Raw genomic sequence first — 20,906 nt, 5'->3', positions numbered from 1 at the left:
AAGAAAAAAATTGTGAAATATAGAGTTATTATTTGACCAAGGATTTTATTTTTGGTAATGGCTCCTAGTGAGTCTCCTAACATTCCTACACAATTTCAAAAAAATCGTTGCCCGTAAACTCTCAATTTTTTGCCCTCAAAAATCGAAAAATTAGTAAAAAATAAAGAAAAAAATTGTGAAAATTAGAGTTATTATTTGACCAAGGATTTTATTTTTGGTAATCGCTTCTAGTAAGTCTCCTAACATTCCTACACAATTTCAAAAAAATCATTGCCCGTAAGCTCTCAATTTTTTGCCCTCAAAAATCAAAAAATTAGTAAAAAATAAAGAACAAAAATTGTGAAAATTGGAGATATCAATTGACCAAGGATGTTATTTTTGGTAATGGCTCCTAGTGAGTCTTCAAACATTCCTAATAATTCTAAAAAAATCGCTGCCCGAAAACTCTAAATTATTTGCCTTCAAAAATCGAAAAATCAGTAAAACATAAAGAAAAAAATTGTGAAATATAGAGTTATTATTTGACCAAGGATTTTATTTTTGATAATCGCTCCTTGTGAGTCTCCTTACATTCCTACACAATTTCGAAAAAATCGCTGCCCGGAAACTCTCAATTTTTTGCCCTCAAAAATCAAAAAATTAGTAAAAAATAAAGAAAAAAAATTGTGAAAATTAGAGTTATTATTTGACCAAGGATTTTATTGTTGGTAATGGCTCTTAGTGAGTCTCCTAACATTTCTACACAATTAAAAAAAATCGTTGCCCGGAAATTCTCAATTTTTTGCCCTCAAAAATCAAAAAATTAGTAAAAAATAAAGAAAAAAATTGTGAAAATTAGAGTTATTATTTGACCAAGGATTTTATTTTTGGTAATCGCTTCTAGTAAGTCTCCTAACATTCCTACACAATTTCAAAAAAATCATTGCCCGTAAGCTCTCAATTTTTTGCCCTCAAAAATCAAAAAATTAGTAAAAAATAAAGAACAAAAATTGTGAAAATTGGAGATATCAATTGACCAAGGATGTTATTTTTGGTAATGGCTCCTAGTGAGTCTTCAAACATTCCTAATAATTCTAAAAAAATCGCTGCCCGAAAACTCTAAATTATTTGCCTTCAAAAATCGAAAAATCAGTAAAACATAAAGAAAAAAATTGTGAAATATAGAGTTATTATTTGACCAAGGATTTTATTTTTGATAATCGCTCCTTGTGAGTCTCCTTACATTCCTACACAATTTCGAAAAAATCGCTGCCCGGAAACTCTCAATTTTTTGCCCTCAAAAATCAAAAAATTAGTAAAAAATAAAGAAAAAAAATTGTGAAAATTGGAGATATCAATTGACCAAGGATGTTATTTTTGGTAATGGCTCCTTGTGAGTCTCCTAACATTCCTACACAATTTAAAAAAAATCGCTGCCCAGAAACTCTCAATTTTTTGCCCTCAAAAATCAAAAAATTAGTAAAAAATAAAGAACAAAAATTGTGAAAATTGGAGATATCAATTGACCAAGGATGTTATTTTTGGTAATGGCTTCTAGTGAGTCTTCAAACATTCCTAATAATTCCAAAAAAATCGCTGCCCGAAAACTCTAAATTGTTTGCCTTCAAAAATCGAAAAATTAGTAAAAAATAAAGAAAAAAATTGTGAAATATAGAGTTATTATTTGACCAAGGATTTTATTTTCGATAAACGCTCCTATTGAGTCTCCTAACATTCCTACACAATTTCAAAAAAATCGTTGCCCGTAAACTCTCAATTTTTTGCCCTCAAAAATTGAAAAATTAGTAAAAAATAAAGAAAAAAATTGTGAAAATTAGAGTTATTATTTGACCAAGGATTTTATTTTTGGTAATCGCTTCTAGTGAGTCTCCTAACATTCCTACACAATTTCAAAAAAATCGTTGCCCGTAAACTCTCAATTTTTTGCCCTCAAAAATCGAAAAATTAGTAAAAAATTAAGAAAAAAAATTGTGAAAATTAGAGTTATTATTTAACCAAGGATTTTATTTTTGGTAATCGCTTCTAGTGAGTCTCCTAACATTCCTACACAATTTCAAAAAAATCGTTGCCCGTAAACTCTCAATTTTTTGCCCTCAAAAATCAAAAAATTAGTAAAAAATAAAGCAAAAAAATTGTGAAAATTGGAGATATCAATTGACCAAGGATGTTATTTTTGGTAAAGGCTCCTAGTGAGTCTCCTAACATTCCTACACAATTCAAAGAAAATCGCTGCCTGGAAACTCTCAATTTTTTGCCCTCAAAAATCAAAAAATTAATAAAAAATAATGAAAAAAAATTGTGAAAATTAGAGTTATTATTTGACCAAGGATTTAATTTTTAGTAATGGCTCCTAGTGAGTCTCCTAACAATCCTGCACAATTTCAAAAAAATCGCTGCCCAGAAACTCTCAATTTTTTGCCCTTAAAAATCGAAAAATTAGTAAAAAATAAAGAAAAAAATTGTGAAATATAGAGTTATTATTTGACCAAGGATTTTATTTTTGGTAATGGCTCCTAGTGAGTCTCCTAACAATCCTGCACAATTTCAAAAAAATCGCTGCCCTGAAACTCTCAATTTTTTGTCCTCAAAAATCAAAAAATCAGTAAAACATAAAGAAAAAAATTTTGAAATATAGAGTTATTATTTGACCAAGGATTTTATTTTTGGTAATGGCTCCTAGTGAGTCTCCTAACATTCCTACACAATTTCAAAAAAATCGTTGCCCGTAAACTCTCAATTTTTTGCCCTCAAGAATTGAAAAATTAGTAAAAAATAAAGAAAAAAATTGTGAAAATTAGAGTTATTATTTGACCAAGGATTTTATTTTTGGTAATCGCTTCTAGTGAGTCTCCTAACATTCCTACACAATTCAAAAAAAATCGCTGCCGGGAAACTCTCAATTTTTTGCCCTCAAAAATCAAAAAATTAGTAAAAAATAAAGAAAAAAAATTGTGAAAATTGGAGATATCAATTGACCAAGGATGTTATTTTTGGGTAATGGCTCCTTGTGAGTCTCCTAACATTCCTACACAATTTCGAAAAAATCGCTGCCCGGAAACTCTAAATTTTTTGCCCTCAAAAATCGAAAAATTAGTAAAAAATAAAAAAAAAAATTGTGAAATATAGAGTTATTATTTGACCAAGGATTTTATTTTTGATAATCGCTCCTATTAAGTCTCCTAACATTCCTACACAATTTCAAAAAAATCGTTGCCCGTAAACTCTCAATTTTTTGCCCTCAAAAATCGAAAAATTAGTAAAAAATAAAGAAAAAAATTGTGAAAATTAGAGTTATTATTTGACCAAGGATTTTATTTTTGGTAATCGCTTCTAGTGAGTCTCCTAACATTCCTACACAATTTCAAAAAAATCATTGCCCGTAAGCTCTCAATTTTTTGCCCTCAAAAATCAAAAAATTAGTAAAAAATAAAGAACAAAAATTGTGAAAATTGGAGATATCAATTGACCAAGGATGTTATTTTTGGTAATGGCTCCTAGTGAGTCTCCTAACAATCCTGCACAATTTCAAAAAAATCGCTGCCCAGAAACTCTCAATTTTTTGCCCTTAAAAATCGAAAAATTAGTAAAAAATAAAGAAAAAAATTGTGAAATATAGAGTTATTATTTGACCAAGGATTTTATTTTTGGTAATGGCTCCTAGTGAGTCTCCTAACAATCCTGCACAATTTCAAAAAAATCGCTGCCCTGAAACTCTCAATTTTTTGTCCTCAAAAATCAAAAAATCAGTAAAACATAAAGAAAAAAATTTTGAAATATAGAGTTATTATTTGACCAAGGATTTTATTTTTGGTAATGGCTCCTAGTGAGTCTCCTAACATTCCTACACAATTTAAAAAAAATCGCTGCCCAGAAACTCTCAATTTTTTGCCCTCAAAAATCAAAAAATTAGTAAAAAATAAAGAACAAAAATTGTGAAAATTGGAGATATCAATTGACCAAGGATGTTATTTTTGGTAATGGCTTCTAGTGAGTCTTCAAACATTCCTAATAATTCCAAAAAAATCGCTGCCCGAAAACTCTAAATTGTTTGCCTTCAAAAATCGAAAAATTAGTAAAAAATAAAGAAAAAAATTGTGAAATATAGAGTTATTATTTGACCAAGGATTTTATTTTCGATAAACGCTCCTATTGAGTCTCCTAACATTCCTACACAATTTCAAAAAAATCGTTGCCCGTAAACTCTCAATTTTTTGCCCTCAAAAATTGAAAAATTAGTAAAAAATAAAGAAAAAAATTGTGAAAATTAGAGTTATTATTTGACCAAGGATTTTATTTTTGGTTATCGCTTCTAGTGAGTCTCCTAACATTCCTACACAATTTCAAAAAAATCGTTGCCCGTAAACTCTCAATTTTTTGCCCTCAAAAATCGAAAAATTAGTAAAAAATTAAGAAAAAAAATTGTGAAAATTAGAGTTATTATTTAACCAAGGATTTTATTTTTGGTAATCGCTTCTAGTGAGTCTCCTAACATTCCTACACAATTTCAAAAAAATCGTTGCCCGTAAACTCTCAATTTTTTGCCCTCAAAAATCAAAAAATTAGTAAAAAATAAAGAAAAAAAATTGTGAAAATTGGAGATATCAATTGACCAAGGATGTTATTTTTGGTAAAGGCTCCTAGTGAGTCTCCTAACATTCCTACACAATTCAAAGAAAATCGCTGCCTGGAAACTCTCAATTTTTTGCCCTCAAAAATCAAAAAATTAATAAAAAATAATGAAAAAAAATTGTGAAAATTAGAGTTATTATTTGACCAAGGATTTAATTTTTAGTAATGGCTCCTAGTGAGTCTCCTAACAATCCTGCACAATTTCAAAAAAATCGCTGCCCAGAAACTCTCAATTTTTTGCCCTTAAAAATCGAAAAATTAGTAAAAAATAAAGAAAAAAATTGTGAAATATAGAGTTATTATTTGACCAAGGATTTTATTTTTGGTAATGGCTCCTAGTGAGTCTCCTAACAATCCTGCACAATTTCAAAAAAATCGCTGCCCTGAAACTCTCAATTTTTTGTCCTCAAAAATCAAAAAATCAGTAAAACATAAAGAAAAAAATTTTGAAATATAGAGTTATTATTTGACCAAGGATTTTATTTTTGGTAATGGCTCCTAGTGAGTCTCCTAACATTCCTACACAATTTCAAAAAAATCGTTGCCCGTAAACTCTCAATTTTTTGCCCTCAAAAATTGAAAAATTAGTAAAAAATAAAGAAAAAAATTGTGAAAATTAGAGTTATTATTTGACCAAGGATTTTATTTTTGGTAATCGCTTCTAGTGAGTCTCCTAACATTCCTACACAATTCAAAAAAAATCGCTGCCGGGAAACTCTTAATTTTTTGCCCTCAAAAATCAAAAAATTAGTAAAAAATAAAGAAAAAAAATTGTGAAAATTGGAGATATCAATTGACCAAGGATGTTATTTTTGGGTAATGGCTCCTTGTGAGTCTCCTAACATTCCTACACAATTTCGAAAAAATCGCTGCCCGGAAACTCTAAATTTTATGCCCTCAAAAATCGAAAAATTAGTAAAAAATAAAAAAAAAAATTGTGAAATATAGAGTTATTATTTGACCAAGGATTTTATTTTTGATAATCGCTCCTATTGAGTCTCCTAACATTCCTACACAATTTCAAAAAAATCGTTGCCCGTAAACTCTCAATTTTTTGCCCTCAAAAATCGAAAAATTAGTAAAAAATAAAGAAAAAAATTGTGAAAATTAGAGTTATTATTTGACCAAGGATTTTATTTTTGGTAATCGCTTCTAGTGAGTCTCCTAACATTCCTTCACAATTCAAAAAAAATCGCTGCCGGGAAACTCTCAATTTTTTGCCCTCAAAAATCAAAAAATTAGTAAAAAATAAAGAAAAAAAATTGTGACAATTGGAGATATCAATTGACCAAGGATGTTATTTTTGGTAATGGCTCCTTGTAAGTCTCCTAACATTCCTACACAATTTCGAAAAAATCGCTGCCCGGAAACTCTAAATTTTTTGCCCTCAAAAATCGAAAAATTAGTAAAAAATAAAAAAAAAAATTGTGAAATATAGAGTTATTATTTGACCAAGGATTTTATTTTTGATAATCGCTCCTATTGAGTCTCCTAACATTCCTACACAATTTCAAAAAAATCGTTGCCCGTAAACTCTCAATTTTTTGCCCTCAAAAATCGAAAAATTAGTAAAAAATAAAGAAAAAAATTGTGAAAATTAGAGTTATTATTTGACCAAGGATTTTATTTTTGGTAATCGCTTCTAGTGAGTCTCCTAACATTCCTACACAATTCAAAAAAAATCGCTGCCGGGAAACTCTCAATTTTTTGCCCTCAAAAATCAAAAAATTAGTAAAAAATAAAGAAAAAAAATTGTGACAATTGGAGATATCAATTGACCAAGGATGTTATTTTTGGTAATGGCTCCTTGTGAGTCTCCTAACATTCCTACACAATTTCGAAAAAATCGCTGCCCGGAAACTCTAAATTTTTTGCCCTCAAAAATCGAAAAATTAGTAAAAAATAAAAAAAAAATTGTGAAATATAGAGTTATTATTTGACCAAGGATTTTATTTTTGATAATCGCTCCTATTGAGTCTCCTAACATTCCTACACAATTTCAAAAAAATCGTTGCCCGTAAACTCTCAATTTTTTGCCCTCAAAAATCGAAAAATTAGTAAAAAATAAAGAAAAAAATTGTGAAAATTAGAGTTATTATTTGACCAAGGATTTTATTTTTGGTAATCGCTTCTAGTGAGTCTCCTAACATTCCTACACAATTCAAAAAAAGTCGCTGCCGGGAAACTCTCAATTTTTTGCCCTCAAAAATCAAAAAATTAGTAAAAAATAAAGAAAAAAAATTGTGACAATTGGAGATATCAATTGACCAAGGATGTTATTTTTGGTAATGGCTCCTATTGAGTCTCCTAACATTCCTACACAATTTTAAAAAAATCGTTGCCCGTAAACTCTCAATTTTTTGCCCTCAAAAATCGAAAAATTAGGAAAAAATAAAGAAAAAAATTGTGAAAATTAGAGTTATTATTTGACCAAGGATTTTATTTTTGGTAATCGCTTCTAGTGAGTCTCCTAACATTCCTACAGAATTTCAAAAAAATTGCAGTCCCGAAACTCTTAATTTTTTACCCTTAAAAGTCGAAAAATCAGGTAAAGATAGAGAAAAAAGTTTGTGAAAATTAGCATTGTTATTTTCCACCTCTAAAAATGAAGAAAATACTTAAAAATCAGAAAAAATGAGTTTTTCTTTAAATTGACGGTTCAAAAATGTAGTTTATTTTGTACAGTATTAGCATATAAATTTTATTTTGTATTTTTTTGACCCTTCATCAATAATTGAATTAAATTAAATTGAAATAAATTTACTGTATAAAAAGATAAGATATTTATTTTTTCTAAATCATTAAAACTTTAAATTTCCAAATAATTGTTTCTTAAAATTACAACTGCAATTTTTCTGAGATTTAATTATGTTTCTATTCTAATTATTCTAACTATTTTAACTATTCTAATTCAATTATTTTCACAAACAGTTAATTTTCCCAATAATTGTAGGTAACTAATGATTTGCTTTTTTATAAAAGTGAATGTTTGGAAATATGTGAAATTGGTATTTTTAAAAACTATTAAATCGAAATTAAATTGTTTTTAATGATTTAGAAAAAATAAATGTTTTATTTTTTTATGTTCGTAAAATTATTACATTTTCGAATAATTCAATTATTAGTGAATGGTCAAAAAAATACAAAATAAATTTTTTGTACTAATACTGTATAAAATATAGTACTTTTTTGAGCCGTCAATTCCATCCAAGGGCTGCAATTGTAAATTATATTTTAATTGCAACAATTTCTTTATGAAAATTTACTTAAAAATTTAAATAAGTGATTTTATAAATATAATTTATTCAATTAAAAAAATAGACGAAATAAGCGAAATATTTTTTCAGCATATCGCGCTATCAGTGTAAGGGCTGATGTTCCAAAATATCATTTCGTTGTACTATTTCGATTTTCGTTCGTTGTGCTGATCGTGCTGAGCAATGCAGTGAGGCTTTAAATCCCACGGGGAGACGAGGTTATCCGAATACACCCGAAGTAGGTCTCCAACACAAGCTCTTAAGGCCTAAGCACAATAGGTTCGCGAAAGTCGTTCGCGAACGCAAAGCATGAGTTAGAAAAGGACAGAGATATATTTGTGTCCTTGTCTATCTCATGTGTCTCGTTCGCGAACGACTTTTGCGAACCTATTGTGCGTTGGACTTTAACGTCGCCTGTTCTCTCCGCGAACTTGAGTGTGTGCCTGTTGGGTCCTAGCTCGGGTGCGTTCGGAAATTCTCGGCTTACCTTGAGATTTAAAGACTCGCTACGTTGCTCTCCACGTTCAGCACAACGAACGAAAATCGAATAGAGACTACGAAATGATATTTTGGACCACCACACAGTGGGATTTTTTTTACAATGTACTGTTCAAAAATGTCTACAGCCTACAATTTTTAAACAATTTGAGTGTTCTTGGATTTAAATTAAAGGGGAATTTTTTTGTGAAAAAAAATTTTTTTAAGTATACATAATAATAATAAAATATTAAATGCTATGATCCGCGTAATATTTGCTAGTTATTTTTAAAAAATGGAAGCACAATTTTGTAAAATTGAATTAATTTCTTAATTTTAGAAGTACATTTTTTGAAAAACAATTTATAAACAATAATTTTTCGATAGTTTTCGAAAAATTAAATTATTAAAATAGATTCAATATTTAAAAAAAAGTTTCTATTTCGCCCGACAACGGGTGAATTAAGAAGAATTATTTATTTTATACAACTCAGGCGTATTATGGTCACTTTATCTACCTGTACAGGCGCATACTAAGTTCTCCCTTATAATCCAGCAGACAATAGAGTAACCATTATAGCCCTAGGGAGATAAAGGGTATATTATTGACCGCTCCCAGGTCAATAAAGTACCCTTTATCTCCCTAGGGCAATAATGGTTACTTTATTGACCAGCTGGGTTATATAGGAGAACTTAGCATACACCGGTACAGGTAGCATAGATAACCATAATACGCCTTTGTTGTATAAAGCAAAGTATGGAACAAGGGAGGTACGTCCGAGTTTTTCAATATTGTGCTCGGTACATAAACTCGGACGTACCTCCCTTGTTGCATAATGTACTATTGCCCGTTGCGAAAATACACAGTGACGGGCGAAATAAGAAAAATAGTTTATTTTTTAATAGACTAAATAAACTATTTTTCTTATTTTGCCCGTCACTGTATATTTTCGCAACGGGCGAAATAAATAATTATTTATTTCGCCCGTTGTCTGGCGAAATCCCGTGTAGAAATTGCCCTACTTCGCCTTATTTGAAAAAGGGCACTGATGAGGATTTAGTGAGGCCAACCACACTAGTAATGTCTAGATAGGTGATAATAGGGCACAGACTAGAATGCCTTCTTTTTCCAAATAGGAAAATCTAGCGGGATCTATTTATGCCCCTATTAAATATTTCAATCAGGCTCTGACTAGAATGCGCTTTTTGTCTAAACAGGGAAATCTACCTGGTATCTATTTATGCCCCTATTAGGTATTTAAATTAATTTTCAATTTCATTGAAAAATCCTAATTTCTAAATAATAAGCAATGAAATTAATCAGAAAAATAGTTCTAAACGCATATTAAAATACTATTTAAAATATAAAAACTATTTAAGCAAAAATATTTGCTATTTTTAAATTTCAAAATATTGCACTTTTTCTCACAAGCGGTAAAGAAATGTTCTGTTTAGTATATAAGGACGATGAGAAAGTACACGGAAAAAATAAATTCTGTAAGAATTCCTGAATTTGTTCCATAATTGAGGATTTGTGCAAAGTTCCAGAAATTTTTAGAAATTCAATGTAACTATATCTGAATCGTTCCGAACTAATTACGAAACGGTTTTTGTGAGACTTTCAAAATCAGCATTGTAAATAAATTCCTGGAGAAATACAGGACTGGTCTATAATATTATCGAAATTTTGTCGTAGAAATTATATTTCTTCTAAAATAGTATTTACAAGCGTCTAATCAAGGAGAACTCCAGTTTAAATTTCCTAATAATTCCCGAACTTCATCGAAAGAAAAGATGTGCCGACCCCGTTTCTCACAAGCGCTGAATAAAAGTAAAGTCTAGTATATAAGAGACTTCCCAGGTCCCTACAACCAGCGTGCGATTAAATGCGTAGTGTATTTGCGTTTATTTGTGTATAAATTATGTGTGCGTTAGAATATATGTAGGTAGCTATAAGTGTATTATGTATGTATGTATGTGTGTGTATCCTCCTCAACCAATCACAGTTCGCCTTGCTTGACGAATGTCGATCAAGTATATACGCGTATACACAACTTCTTTTTTTTATTTTCTTTGCTACGGAATTGTTCCGGAACTATTCTGTAGCCCTTACAAGAGCTTCTTCATATATGAAGCGACCCTCTGAATTTTTCCCGAACTCATCGGAAGTTCTACCGTCCAGACTATCTGAAATACTCAGCCGCTACATTTCGTAAAAACTATCACATAAATACCGAGTTCTTACCATATAATTCCTGAATATCTATTTTGAAAGTTCGACATTTCTTCCAAATAACAGCTCTATAATAATTACCGACTTTTGCTCATATCCTCAATTTCGGAACGAATTCAGGAACTATTTCCGAATTATTTTTTTCCGTGTAGATTCATAGCGTGCGAGTTAGTGTTAGGTATGCGTTAGTGTTAGTGTTAAGTTAGTGTTAGGTTGATTGGTCGAAACACTGTTGTTTACATTGTGTTTGTTCAGTAACTTGTTTAGTATTACTGGCGCAATATTACGCCTGTCGTAAATTTTTGCTTTGGTATTTAGAAAAACTAATGAGGCGCTAAAGAGGCCCTCTAGTTAAATCCCCACATTCTGCTTTTCTATTCAGGCAGTGACAAGGCAATCTAGTTAGAACCTCTCTATCTTTCCACATTATCACCTGATATTTCAAACATGACGAAATTAGACGGGTTCTGACTAATTTTCCTAGTTTGCGCCTTACTAAACGAAAGGACGTCTATTCAGGGCCTTACTAAGTCCTATTTTCAATTTCTACACGGGATAGCCACTTCCTTCGTATTTAAAATCTGTAAATTTCAATCAATATTTCGAAATAGAAGTTTTTATATGAAGATAAGTATTTGCAATATTTTTAAAGGATTATTAATTACAAAATTTATAATGTTTTCATAAATTTTAGGAATTGAATAATTTTCCAGGGTGCGTGAAGCTAGCAAATCCGGCCCGCCATCCGCCAGACAAATCCATAGGCGTCGCAACTGAATAATACGAAATGTTGCATTCTTCGTTCCTTCTTTTTCGTGATAATTTCTGTCACTATAGAGTTGAATATAAATATTCTAGTAACATAATTTAACATAAAAATCATTTGTTTAATAACAATTGAATTTTTTAAACCTCTTAGCTTTGTAAAACTCGAAAATTCGATTGTCTGCTGATTGGCGGATGGAGTGTCCTGACTAGTAATTTTACCAAAATTATTTTACTAAAGTAAATGCTTGTAAATAAACATCTGATGAACAATACACAACATAAAAATGAATTGTTTATTAACAATTGATTTTTTAAAAGACATTAATGATAGATCGTCCAACGTCCTTCCGGCAGGACGAAAAAGACTCAGGTGAGTCCCTCCGAAATCACTAAAGAAAACTATCATGGATTTAGATAAATAAAAAATGAAATATATCATTGGAAAGGTAACGAATCAAGCTTTCAGCGCATATAAATATCGAGCTTGTAAGTTCAAAACTAAGGGCTGGGTAGTTTGAAGAAGTTACATGTTCCAAAAATTCACATAATTTTTAGTCACAGAATGACGAAGCCCGGTCCTGCCGGCAGGACGCTTTTCGCTTTATTTAAGAGACTACCTAGCCCAGGTTTATAAATTTAAAGACTCGATATTTACATCATTTGAAAGCTTGTTTCATTACCTTTCCAACGATATATTTAGTTTTATATTTATCTGCTTCCATATTAATTTTATAGAGCAATTTCTAAGGGACTCGCGCCTGAGTCTATACTCAAATATACTGAACAATATTAAAAATGAATTTTTTTTAATTGAACAATTAGGTTTCATTCTTTGAACGTTTCTGAAGAGAAAGAGACTTGTCCGGTCAAAAAATATTGATTTTTGGGGATTTTACATTAAATTTACGAAAAAATGTTTTTTTCACTGTTTAAAAACATAGCATGTTTGAAGGCTTTGAAAAATGGTTTAATATTATTATTTTAAAAAGTCAAAAATATGTATTTTTCCGTCTTATCGTCTACATTAACCCCAAAGAGTGCCAGAAAAGAAAAGTTGAATTCCCTTTTTTTAAACGCCTTTTTTTCGGAACGTCCTTCCGGCAGGATGGGCGCTTGGACGATTTATCATTAACTTCGCAAAACTCCAATTAGCAGACAATAGAATTTTTGAGTTTTACTAATCTAAGAGCTTTTAGAAAATTCAATTACTAATAAGCAATGCATTTTTATGTTGTCTATTGTTTATTAAATGTTTATTTACAAGAATTTACTTTTGTAAAATAATTTTGGCAAAATTACTAGTCAGAAAACCCCATCCGCCAATCAGCAGCCAATCGAATTTTCGAGTTTTACAAAGCTAGGAACTTTTAAAAAATTAAATTGTTAATAAACAATTGATTTTTAAGTTGTCTATTGTTTATTACATGTTTATTTACAAGAATTTACTTTTGTAAAATAATTTTGGCAAAATAATTAGTAGGGAATTCCATCTGCCAATTACCCAAGCAAAAATTTCTGTCAAATGCCAGTATTCACAACAGGCGCAGTATTGTACCAGTACTGGCATGCCAGCAGTTGGCTTGCTAGTACTGATTCAGTACTGACTTCATTAAAATTTCTATACCACGCCAGTACTAAGCCAAGTATGCCAGTACTATGCCAGTACTGTGCCAGTATTGCTAGTACGGTAAACTGACAATAGTCAGTTAGGAACTAATTAATGGAAATTTATGCAGTAATTTATATAAATTATCGCAATAATTCATAAAAATATGTTCCACATAAGTTACAATTAAAAATTTTTATTTTAGCAATTTATGGAAATTTTCGCGGTAATTTATGGAAATTTATAAAAATTTTCTTAATAATTTGTAAAGATATGTAAAGCAAAAATTATCATTAAAATTTTGGATTTCAGTCATTTATGGAAATTTATGCGGTAATTTATAAACATTTTGACGATAAATTTTTAACTAAAAAAATTAACATCGGTAATTTATGGAAATTTATGCAATAATTTATAAACATTTTGACGATAGTTTAATAAAATATGTAAAACACAAATTAGCCCTAAAAACTTTAACGTCGGTAATTTATGGTTATTTTAGAGGTAATTTATGGAAATTTATTAGATAATTTACTAATTTGATTTTTTTGAATTTAGTTCAGTTAAATAATAATTTAACAACATTACACAGTTAAACGCTCTTTATTAATTGTAAGTGTAAAAGGTAGCGAAAAATAAAATTTATTTTCCTATAGCTTCGATAGGGTCGTGGTTCGATTCCTCGCAGTGTCAAATTTTATTTCGTTATATGTTTGCGTTTCTTTTGCTTTGTAAACATTAATTTAATTAAAAGTTAAAATTTGGGGATTATTACATGTTTGCAAATATAAATTAATTTTTTTTATTATATTAACATTGAATTTAAATACATTTTCCACACTAAATCAGTACTGAACCAGTACTGCGCCAGTAGCATCAAACCAGTACTGAAAAGCGTTATCATTTCGGTCAAATGCCAGTACTGGTTCAACCATGGCAGCCAATACTCCGCCAGTATTGGCGCAGTACTGCGCCAGTTGTCAATTTTTGCTTGGGTATCAGACAATCGAATTATCGAGTTTTACGAAACGTAATAGCTTTTAAAAATTCATTTGTTAATAAACAGTTAATTTTTAAGTTGTCTGTTGTTTGTTAGATGTTTATTTATAAGAATGTAGTTTTGTAAAACAATTGTGGAAAAGATATTAGTCAGGAAACTCCATCCTCCAATTAGTCCAATTAGAAGACAATCGAATTTTCACAAAGTTGAAGTCCACAACGTTGATCAACGAAAAAAATTTATTTAATGCAATCAAGTATTATTTTTAATTTAATATTTGATTTTAAAATAATTATTATCAAAACATAAACATCAATCTTTTTTTCTAAATATTTTTGTGTCAATATTGCTGCGTAATTTTTAATTAATTTACTTAGTGAAAAATTTTTTTTCGTTGATCAACGTTGTGGACTTCAACTTGATGAATTTTCGAGTTTTACAAAGCTAGGTGCTTTTAAAATATTAAATTGTTAATAAGCAATTGATTTTTAGGTTGCCTATTGTTTATTAGATGTTTATTTACAAGAATTTACTTTAGTAAAATAATTTTGGAAAAATTACTAGTCAGAAAACTCCATCCGCCAATCAGCAGACAATCGAATTTTCCAATTTTACAAAGCTATAAGCGTTTAAAAAATTAAATTGTTAATAAACAATTGATTTTTAAGTTGTCTATTGTTTATTAGATGTTTATTTACAAGAATTTACTTTAGTAAAATAATTTTGGCAAAATTACTAGTCAGGACACTCCATCCGCCAATCAGCAGACAATCGAATTTTCGAGTTTTACAAAGCTAAGAGGTTTAAAAAATTCAATTGTTATTAAACAAATGATTTTTATGTTAAATTATGTTCCTAGAATATTTATATCCAACTCTATAGTGACAGAAATTATCACGAAAAAGAAGGAACGAAGAATGCAACATTTCGTATTATTCAGTTGCGACGCCTACGGATTTGTCTGGCGGATGGCTTGCCGCTAGCTTCACGGCACCATTTCCCATTACTTTTAATAAAAATACCGACTTTTACAATTTCTCTGATGTATGGCAACTGTGATTTAACTAACCGTTAATGACAAATAATAAATAAACATTTAAATTAATTAAAAAGTAATTAATTTTTTCAATTTGAAATCTTTAAAATTGTCATATAATTAATTATCACCTATAGGCAAATAATTAGATTGATTAATATTTTATTATTCCTCCCCTTAATTTTTGTTAAATATTTTTTGATACAATATTACACATGTGGAAGAGTTGCGGAAAATTTCCGGAAGAAGAGGTTTCTGAAAAATTTCCAGAAATTGGATTTTTTTAATGGAAATCACTTCTGAAACTTTCCGAAAATTAATTTTTTTTACGTTAATTTTTTTCTGGAAATAGATGTTTCTGCCGGAAAACACTTCGGAAACTTTCCGGAAATTTATTTTTTTCGACGTTAGATATTTCCTGGAAGTCGATTTTTCTTCCAGAAATTTTCCCTAAATTGATTTTTTTAAGTTATTTTTTCTTAGGCCTGTGCGGTATTAAAAATCCATAACCGGTTTTCGGTTTTTGAAAAAACCGGTTCTTCAGTCGATTTTCGGTATTAAAAAATACCGGTTTTTTTAAATACCAGTATTTTTTTTAAACCGGTTTCTTTCTAAATACCGGTATTTTTTTTAAACCGGTTTTTTTCTAAATACCGATATTTTTTTTTAAACCAGTTTTTTTTAAATAGAAGTATTTTAAAAAAAATAGTTTTTTTAAAATACCGGTATTTTAAAAAAAAACCGTTTAAAAAAAAAGCATTTAAAAACGGTTTTTCAAATACCATTTTGTTTAAAAAGAAAACTGGTTTAAGAAAATTTGGTTTATTACAAAAATTAGGTTGTTTTTCAAAAACAAAATTTTTTAATTGATCTGTTAAGTAAAAAAAGTCACTGTATGTCTAATAAAAACAAAAAAGATTAATCTTTCTCAATAATCTGTTGTTGTTCTGGCGTTATGTCACTTTTGCGCAGGCATAATGCGCAAGTCGGTTAGATTCGGTATTGCGTTCGAAAAACCGGTTTAAAAAATAAAACCGGTATTTCTTGCAAAACCTATTAAAAAAACAAAACCTTAAACCGGGAATTCATAACCGGAAACCGGTTTCCAGTAATACCGAAAAAAAACCGGTATACCACTTTACCGCACAGTCCTATTTTTTCTGGAAGTCGATTTTTTTCCGGATATCATTTCGGAAGCTCTCCAGAAATTGATTTTTTATTTTTTTTTACGTTAAATTTTTGCTGGAAGTCGATTTTTCTTCCGGAAATTGATTTTTTTGACATTAAATTTTTTCTGAAAGTCGATTTTTCTTCTGGAAATTTATTTCTTTTTTGACGTTAATTTTTTTTCTATGGAAGTAGATTTTTCTTCTGTAAATTTTTAGGAAATTGATTTTTTTTAACATCAAAATTTTTTTCTAGAAGTCGGTTTAATTTCTTGTAATTTATATATTAATAAATACCAATGATAACCCTTTTTTAAAAAACTGACTATAAAGAATATATTTTTTAAATGAATGTATAGTTTTTATTTCGCTCCAACTTTTTAAAATTTAACGATTTCATGAAAATGTTTAACTCTTTGCCGTACATAAGTTTTCCCCACCTCAGAAACAAGCAGTTTGACAGTTGAATCACGTAGACAATATCAGGGCCGGATGTTAGTTTGATTTTGAGGTTATGTTTACATAGGATATTTATGTTTGATAAAAGTCTTTAACAATCAAATTTGTCATTTTTAAATTGTAATAAATTGCAAATATACATTTACACTTTACACAAAAAATCGTATTTTTAGTAATCAATTAGTATAATTAAATATAATTTATTGTAAAATATAAATGGGTTCCAATTTTGAGAAGGTACGATCCTGCAAGTTTAGACACTTACATTCTCACACATAACTAACTTATCAACACAAGCATAAACGCCTCTTCTCATTGGCTGTTCCCCCAAAAAGGACTCTAGACGACATTTCGTAACATATCAACGGCAAAGGGTTAAAGTTTAAATTAAATATGTTACATTTTCAATATTTTTTATTCTATAATAAATTTACAGTACAAACCAAAATTGTCAATAATATTTAATTTTCTAAATAATAATTTCATTCCTGATTCAAAACACCCCGGGCCGAGGCATAATGGTTCACTTTGCATTTTTTCAAAAAAAATGTTGTAGAAAAAAGAGTGTGAGCAAGAATAATTAAATTAAACAACAAAAACTAATAAGTGAACCATTACGCCCCGGTCTCTCCTACTTATGATAATCGAATATTCCGTCTGTAATATATTTTTTATAATTTCTGTATCTATATAATTATTGCATGAAATTCACATCAAAATTGTTTCAAAACGTCACACAAATTTTTTGTCAAAAATATATTTTCTGAAAATTTTCTAAGTGATTTACTGAATATTTCCGCAAGAAAAATCGACTTCCAGAAAAAAATTAACGTCAAAAAAAAAAAACTTTCGGAAAATTGTTGAAGTGATTTAATAAAAAATTTCCGGAAGAAAAATCAATTTCCAGAAAAAAATAACGTCAAAAAAAATAAATTTCCGAAAAGTTTCTGGAAGATAAAATCGGCTTCCAGAAAAAAAGTAAAAAAAACAATTTCTGGTAAATTTTCGGAAGAAAAATCCACTTCCACGAAAAATGTAATGTCAGAATAAATCTATTTCCGGAAAATTTTCGGAAGAAAAATCTACTTCTATTAAAAGATTAACATAAAAAAAACAATTTCCGAAAAATTTCTGGACAATAAAATCGGCTTCCAGAAAAAAAAGTAAAAAAAAACAATTTCCGGTAAATTTCCGGAAGAAAAATTAACTTCCAGAAAAAAAATAACGTCAAAAAAAAATCAATGTCCAGCAAATTTCTGGTAAAAAAATCTACTTCCCGAAAAAAATGAACGTCAAAAAAAATTATTTTCGAAAAATGTCTGTAAGATAAAATCGGCTTCCAGAAAAAAACGTCAAAAAAATCAATTTCAGGAAAATTTCCTGAAAAAAATCCAATTCCACGAAAAATTTAATGCCAAAAAAAATAAATTTCCGGAAAATTTTTGGAAGAAAAATCTACTTCCATTAAAAAATTAACGTCAAAAAATAGTCAATTTCCTTAATGTTTCCTAAAAATTTCTAGAAGAAAAATCGATTTCCAGGGAAAAATGAACTTAAAAAACCAATTTCCGGAAATTTAGCGAAATGATATCCGGAAGAAAAATCAACTTCCCGAAAAAAATAATGTCATAAAGAAATAAATTTTCGAAATATTTCCGGAAGTAAAAACTACTTCGATTAAAAAATTAACGTCAAAAAGAAATAAATTTACGGAAAATTTACCGAAGATAAATCGACTTCTATTAACAGATTAACATAAAAAAAACAATTTCCGAAAAATTTGTGAACAATAAAATCGGCTTTCAGAAAAAAAAAGTCAAAAATATAATCAATTTCTGGAAAGTTTCCGAAGTCATTTCCAAAAAATTTCTAGAAGATAATCGACTTCCAGGAAAAAATTAATTTAAAAAAACAATTTCCGGAAGAAAAATCAACTTCCAGAAAAAAATAACGTCAAAAAAAATCAATTTCCGGAAGAAAAATCGACTTCCAGGAAAAATTTATCGTAAAAAAAAACAATTTCCGGAAAATTTTCGGAAGAAAAATCTATTTCCATTAAAAAATTAACGTCAAAAAAAATATTTCCGAAAAATGTCTGGAAGATAAAATCGGCTTCCAGAAAGAAAACGTCAAAAAAATCAATTTCCGGAAAATTTCTTGAAAAAAATTCCACTTCCACGAAAAATTTAATGCAAAAAAAATTAATTTTCGGAAAATTTTTGGAAGAAAAATCTACTTCCATTAAAAAATTTACGTCAAAAAGAAATAAATGTCAGGAAGAAAAATCGACTTCCAGAAAAAAATTAACGTCAGAAAAATAATCAATTTCCTGAAAGTTTCTATGAGACAAATCTACTTCAAGGGAAAAATGAACTTAAAAAACCAATTTCCGGAAATTTAGCGAAATGATGTCCGGAAGAAAAATCAACTTCCGGAAAAAATAACGTCATAAAGAAATAAATTTCCGGAAGTAAAAAGTACTTCCATTAAAAAATTAACGTCAAAAAGAAATAAATTTCCGGAAAATTTTCTGAAGAAAAATCCACTTCCACAAAAAAGTTATGGTACAAAATGAATTAATTTTCGGAAGAAAAATCGACTTCCAGAAGACCAAGTTGAAGTCCACAACGTTGATCAACAAAAAAAATTGTTCACTAAATAAATTAATTAAAAATTACGCAGTAATATTGACACTAAAATATTTAGAAAAAAAAGATTGATGTTTATGTTTTGATAATAATTATTTTACAATTAAATATTAAATTAAAAATAATACTTGATTGCATTAAATAAATTTTTTTCGTTGATCAACGTTGTGGACTTTAACTTCGTTCCAGAAGTTTTTTTTTCCAGAAAAAAATTAACGTAAAAAAAATCAATTTCTGGAAAATTTTCGGAAGAAAAATTCACTTCCACAAAAAAATTAACGTACAAAATAAATCAATTTCCAGAAGAAAAATTCAGTCCTACGAAAAATGTTACGTAAATTATCAATTTCCGGAAAATTTTCGGAAACCTCTTCCGGAAAGTTTCCGTAAATTTTCCGCAACTCTTCCACATGGGTTATTATAATAAAAGGATGTGTGTATGAAATTAAAATTATTTCATTTAAATGTTTAAAACTTCAAAGATATGACACAAAGTAAATAATTTTCTAAAAGTTTAAAAAATTATTGAACAATGTAATGAAAAAATTATAAAAAATCTTACCTTGCTCTAGCTGCTTTTGATTTTGAGAGTCTCCTGCCGCTGGTACGGTAATTTCCACTTTTCCGCTTGTAGCACTTGTTTAAAATTTCAGCCTTCCTATTTTGTTTGTCCTTTTTGTCCTTGCTGTTGTCCTCTTGTTCCTGGCGTTCGCTACCTTTTTTGTTGTTCTCCTCCATTGTTTTATACACTTAAATCACTAAACCACTTTAAAAAAAATCTCCTGTCCACTTGCACTTTCACAATTCACCAAAAGTAATAGTTATTTACAAAATTTTGCGTTTCTGTAATAATAGTTTTTAAAAATAAAAAATTTACTTTAAACTACAATAAAAATGAAATATTAGACAAAATATTATCCAATATTATCTCCTGTCCTTTTAAACGTTCACACTTCACAAAAATAAGTTTTTTAGATGCAAATTCACTTTCAGGTCTAATAAATTGTCTGTATTAGACAAAATATTAAACACTTAATCGCAATTGATATTAATGATTCTACAGGTTTGAGCAGGCAACTTTACGTTAAAAACAAATGAGCGATCATCGCTTTACGCATTCAATAGGCAGCAACCTGCACACTGAATCGATTTACATAATCACCTTATTTCCTTCTTCCGCGCCGCGCCGTTTGACATGTGTTTGGAATAGGAAGGAAATACATTTGTAACGTGTGATACACATATAGGACGAGAACACATGTCAAACGGCGCGGCGCGTCGTTGCACTGCGTGATTTTTTAATCTGGATATATTTTTGTTAATTTTTAAACAATCGGTTTAAAACCTGTTTAGAAAACTTCCTTGATTCATAATGAAAAACTTTGTCACTGAAAGTTTATTAAACTCAAAAGTTCCCCGCAGACTTTTTGTCGTCTAAATATAGAATGCGTCGTTACCGACACTCCCCTATTTATAATTAAATATTGTTTAAAAAAAGTCACTTTTCAAAATTTCATTATTTTATCAACATCAGTAGACCTTAACAGGATTGCATATTAATTTTAGGCGAAATCCGTCAATATTTGTCCGAGTTATGACGATTTATGTTTTAAAATTCAATAAAATT

General features: G+C 29.1%; 1 protein-coding gene across 1 annotated transcript in view; it reads right to left on the bottom strand.

Annotated features, from left to right (window-relative positions):
* The window catches only part of LOC122504047, a 28,386-nt gene extending 8,279 nt beyond the window's left edge, over positions 1–20,107 (bottom strand). The window contains exon 1 of the mRNA XM_043614928.1: positions 19,842–20,107. Within this exon, the coding sequence (XP_043470863.1) occupies positions 19,842–20,017 (176 nt within the window). The 5' untranslated portion in view covers positions 20,018–20,107. The remainder of the gene's footprint in view (positions 1–19,841) is intronic.
* Positions 20,108–20,906: the final 799 nt, after the last annotated feature.

The sequence above is a fragment of the Leptopilina heterotoma genome, unplaced genomic scaffold, assembly GCF_015476425.1.
Source record: "Leptopilina heterotoma isolate Lh14 unplaced genomic scaffold, ASM1547642v1 Lhet_276, whole genome shotgun sequence".
NCBI classification, from domain to species: Eukaryota; Metazoa; Arthropoda; class Insecta; order Hymenoptera; family Figitidae; genus Leptopilina; species Leptopilina heterotoma.
The sequence above is the reverse complement of the archived record's forward strand: the minus strand, read 5'-3'. Positions and strand labels throughout refer to the sequence as shown.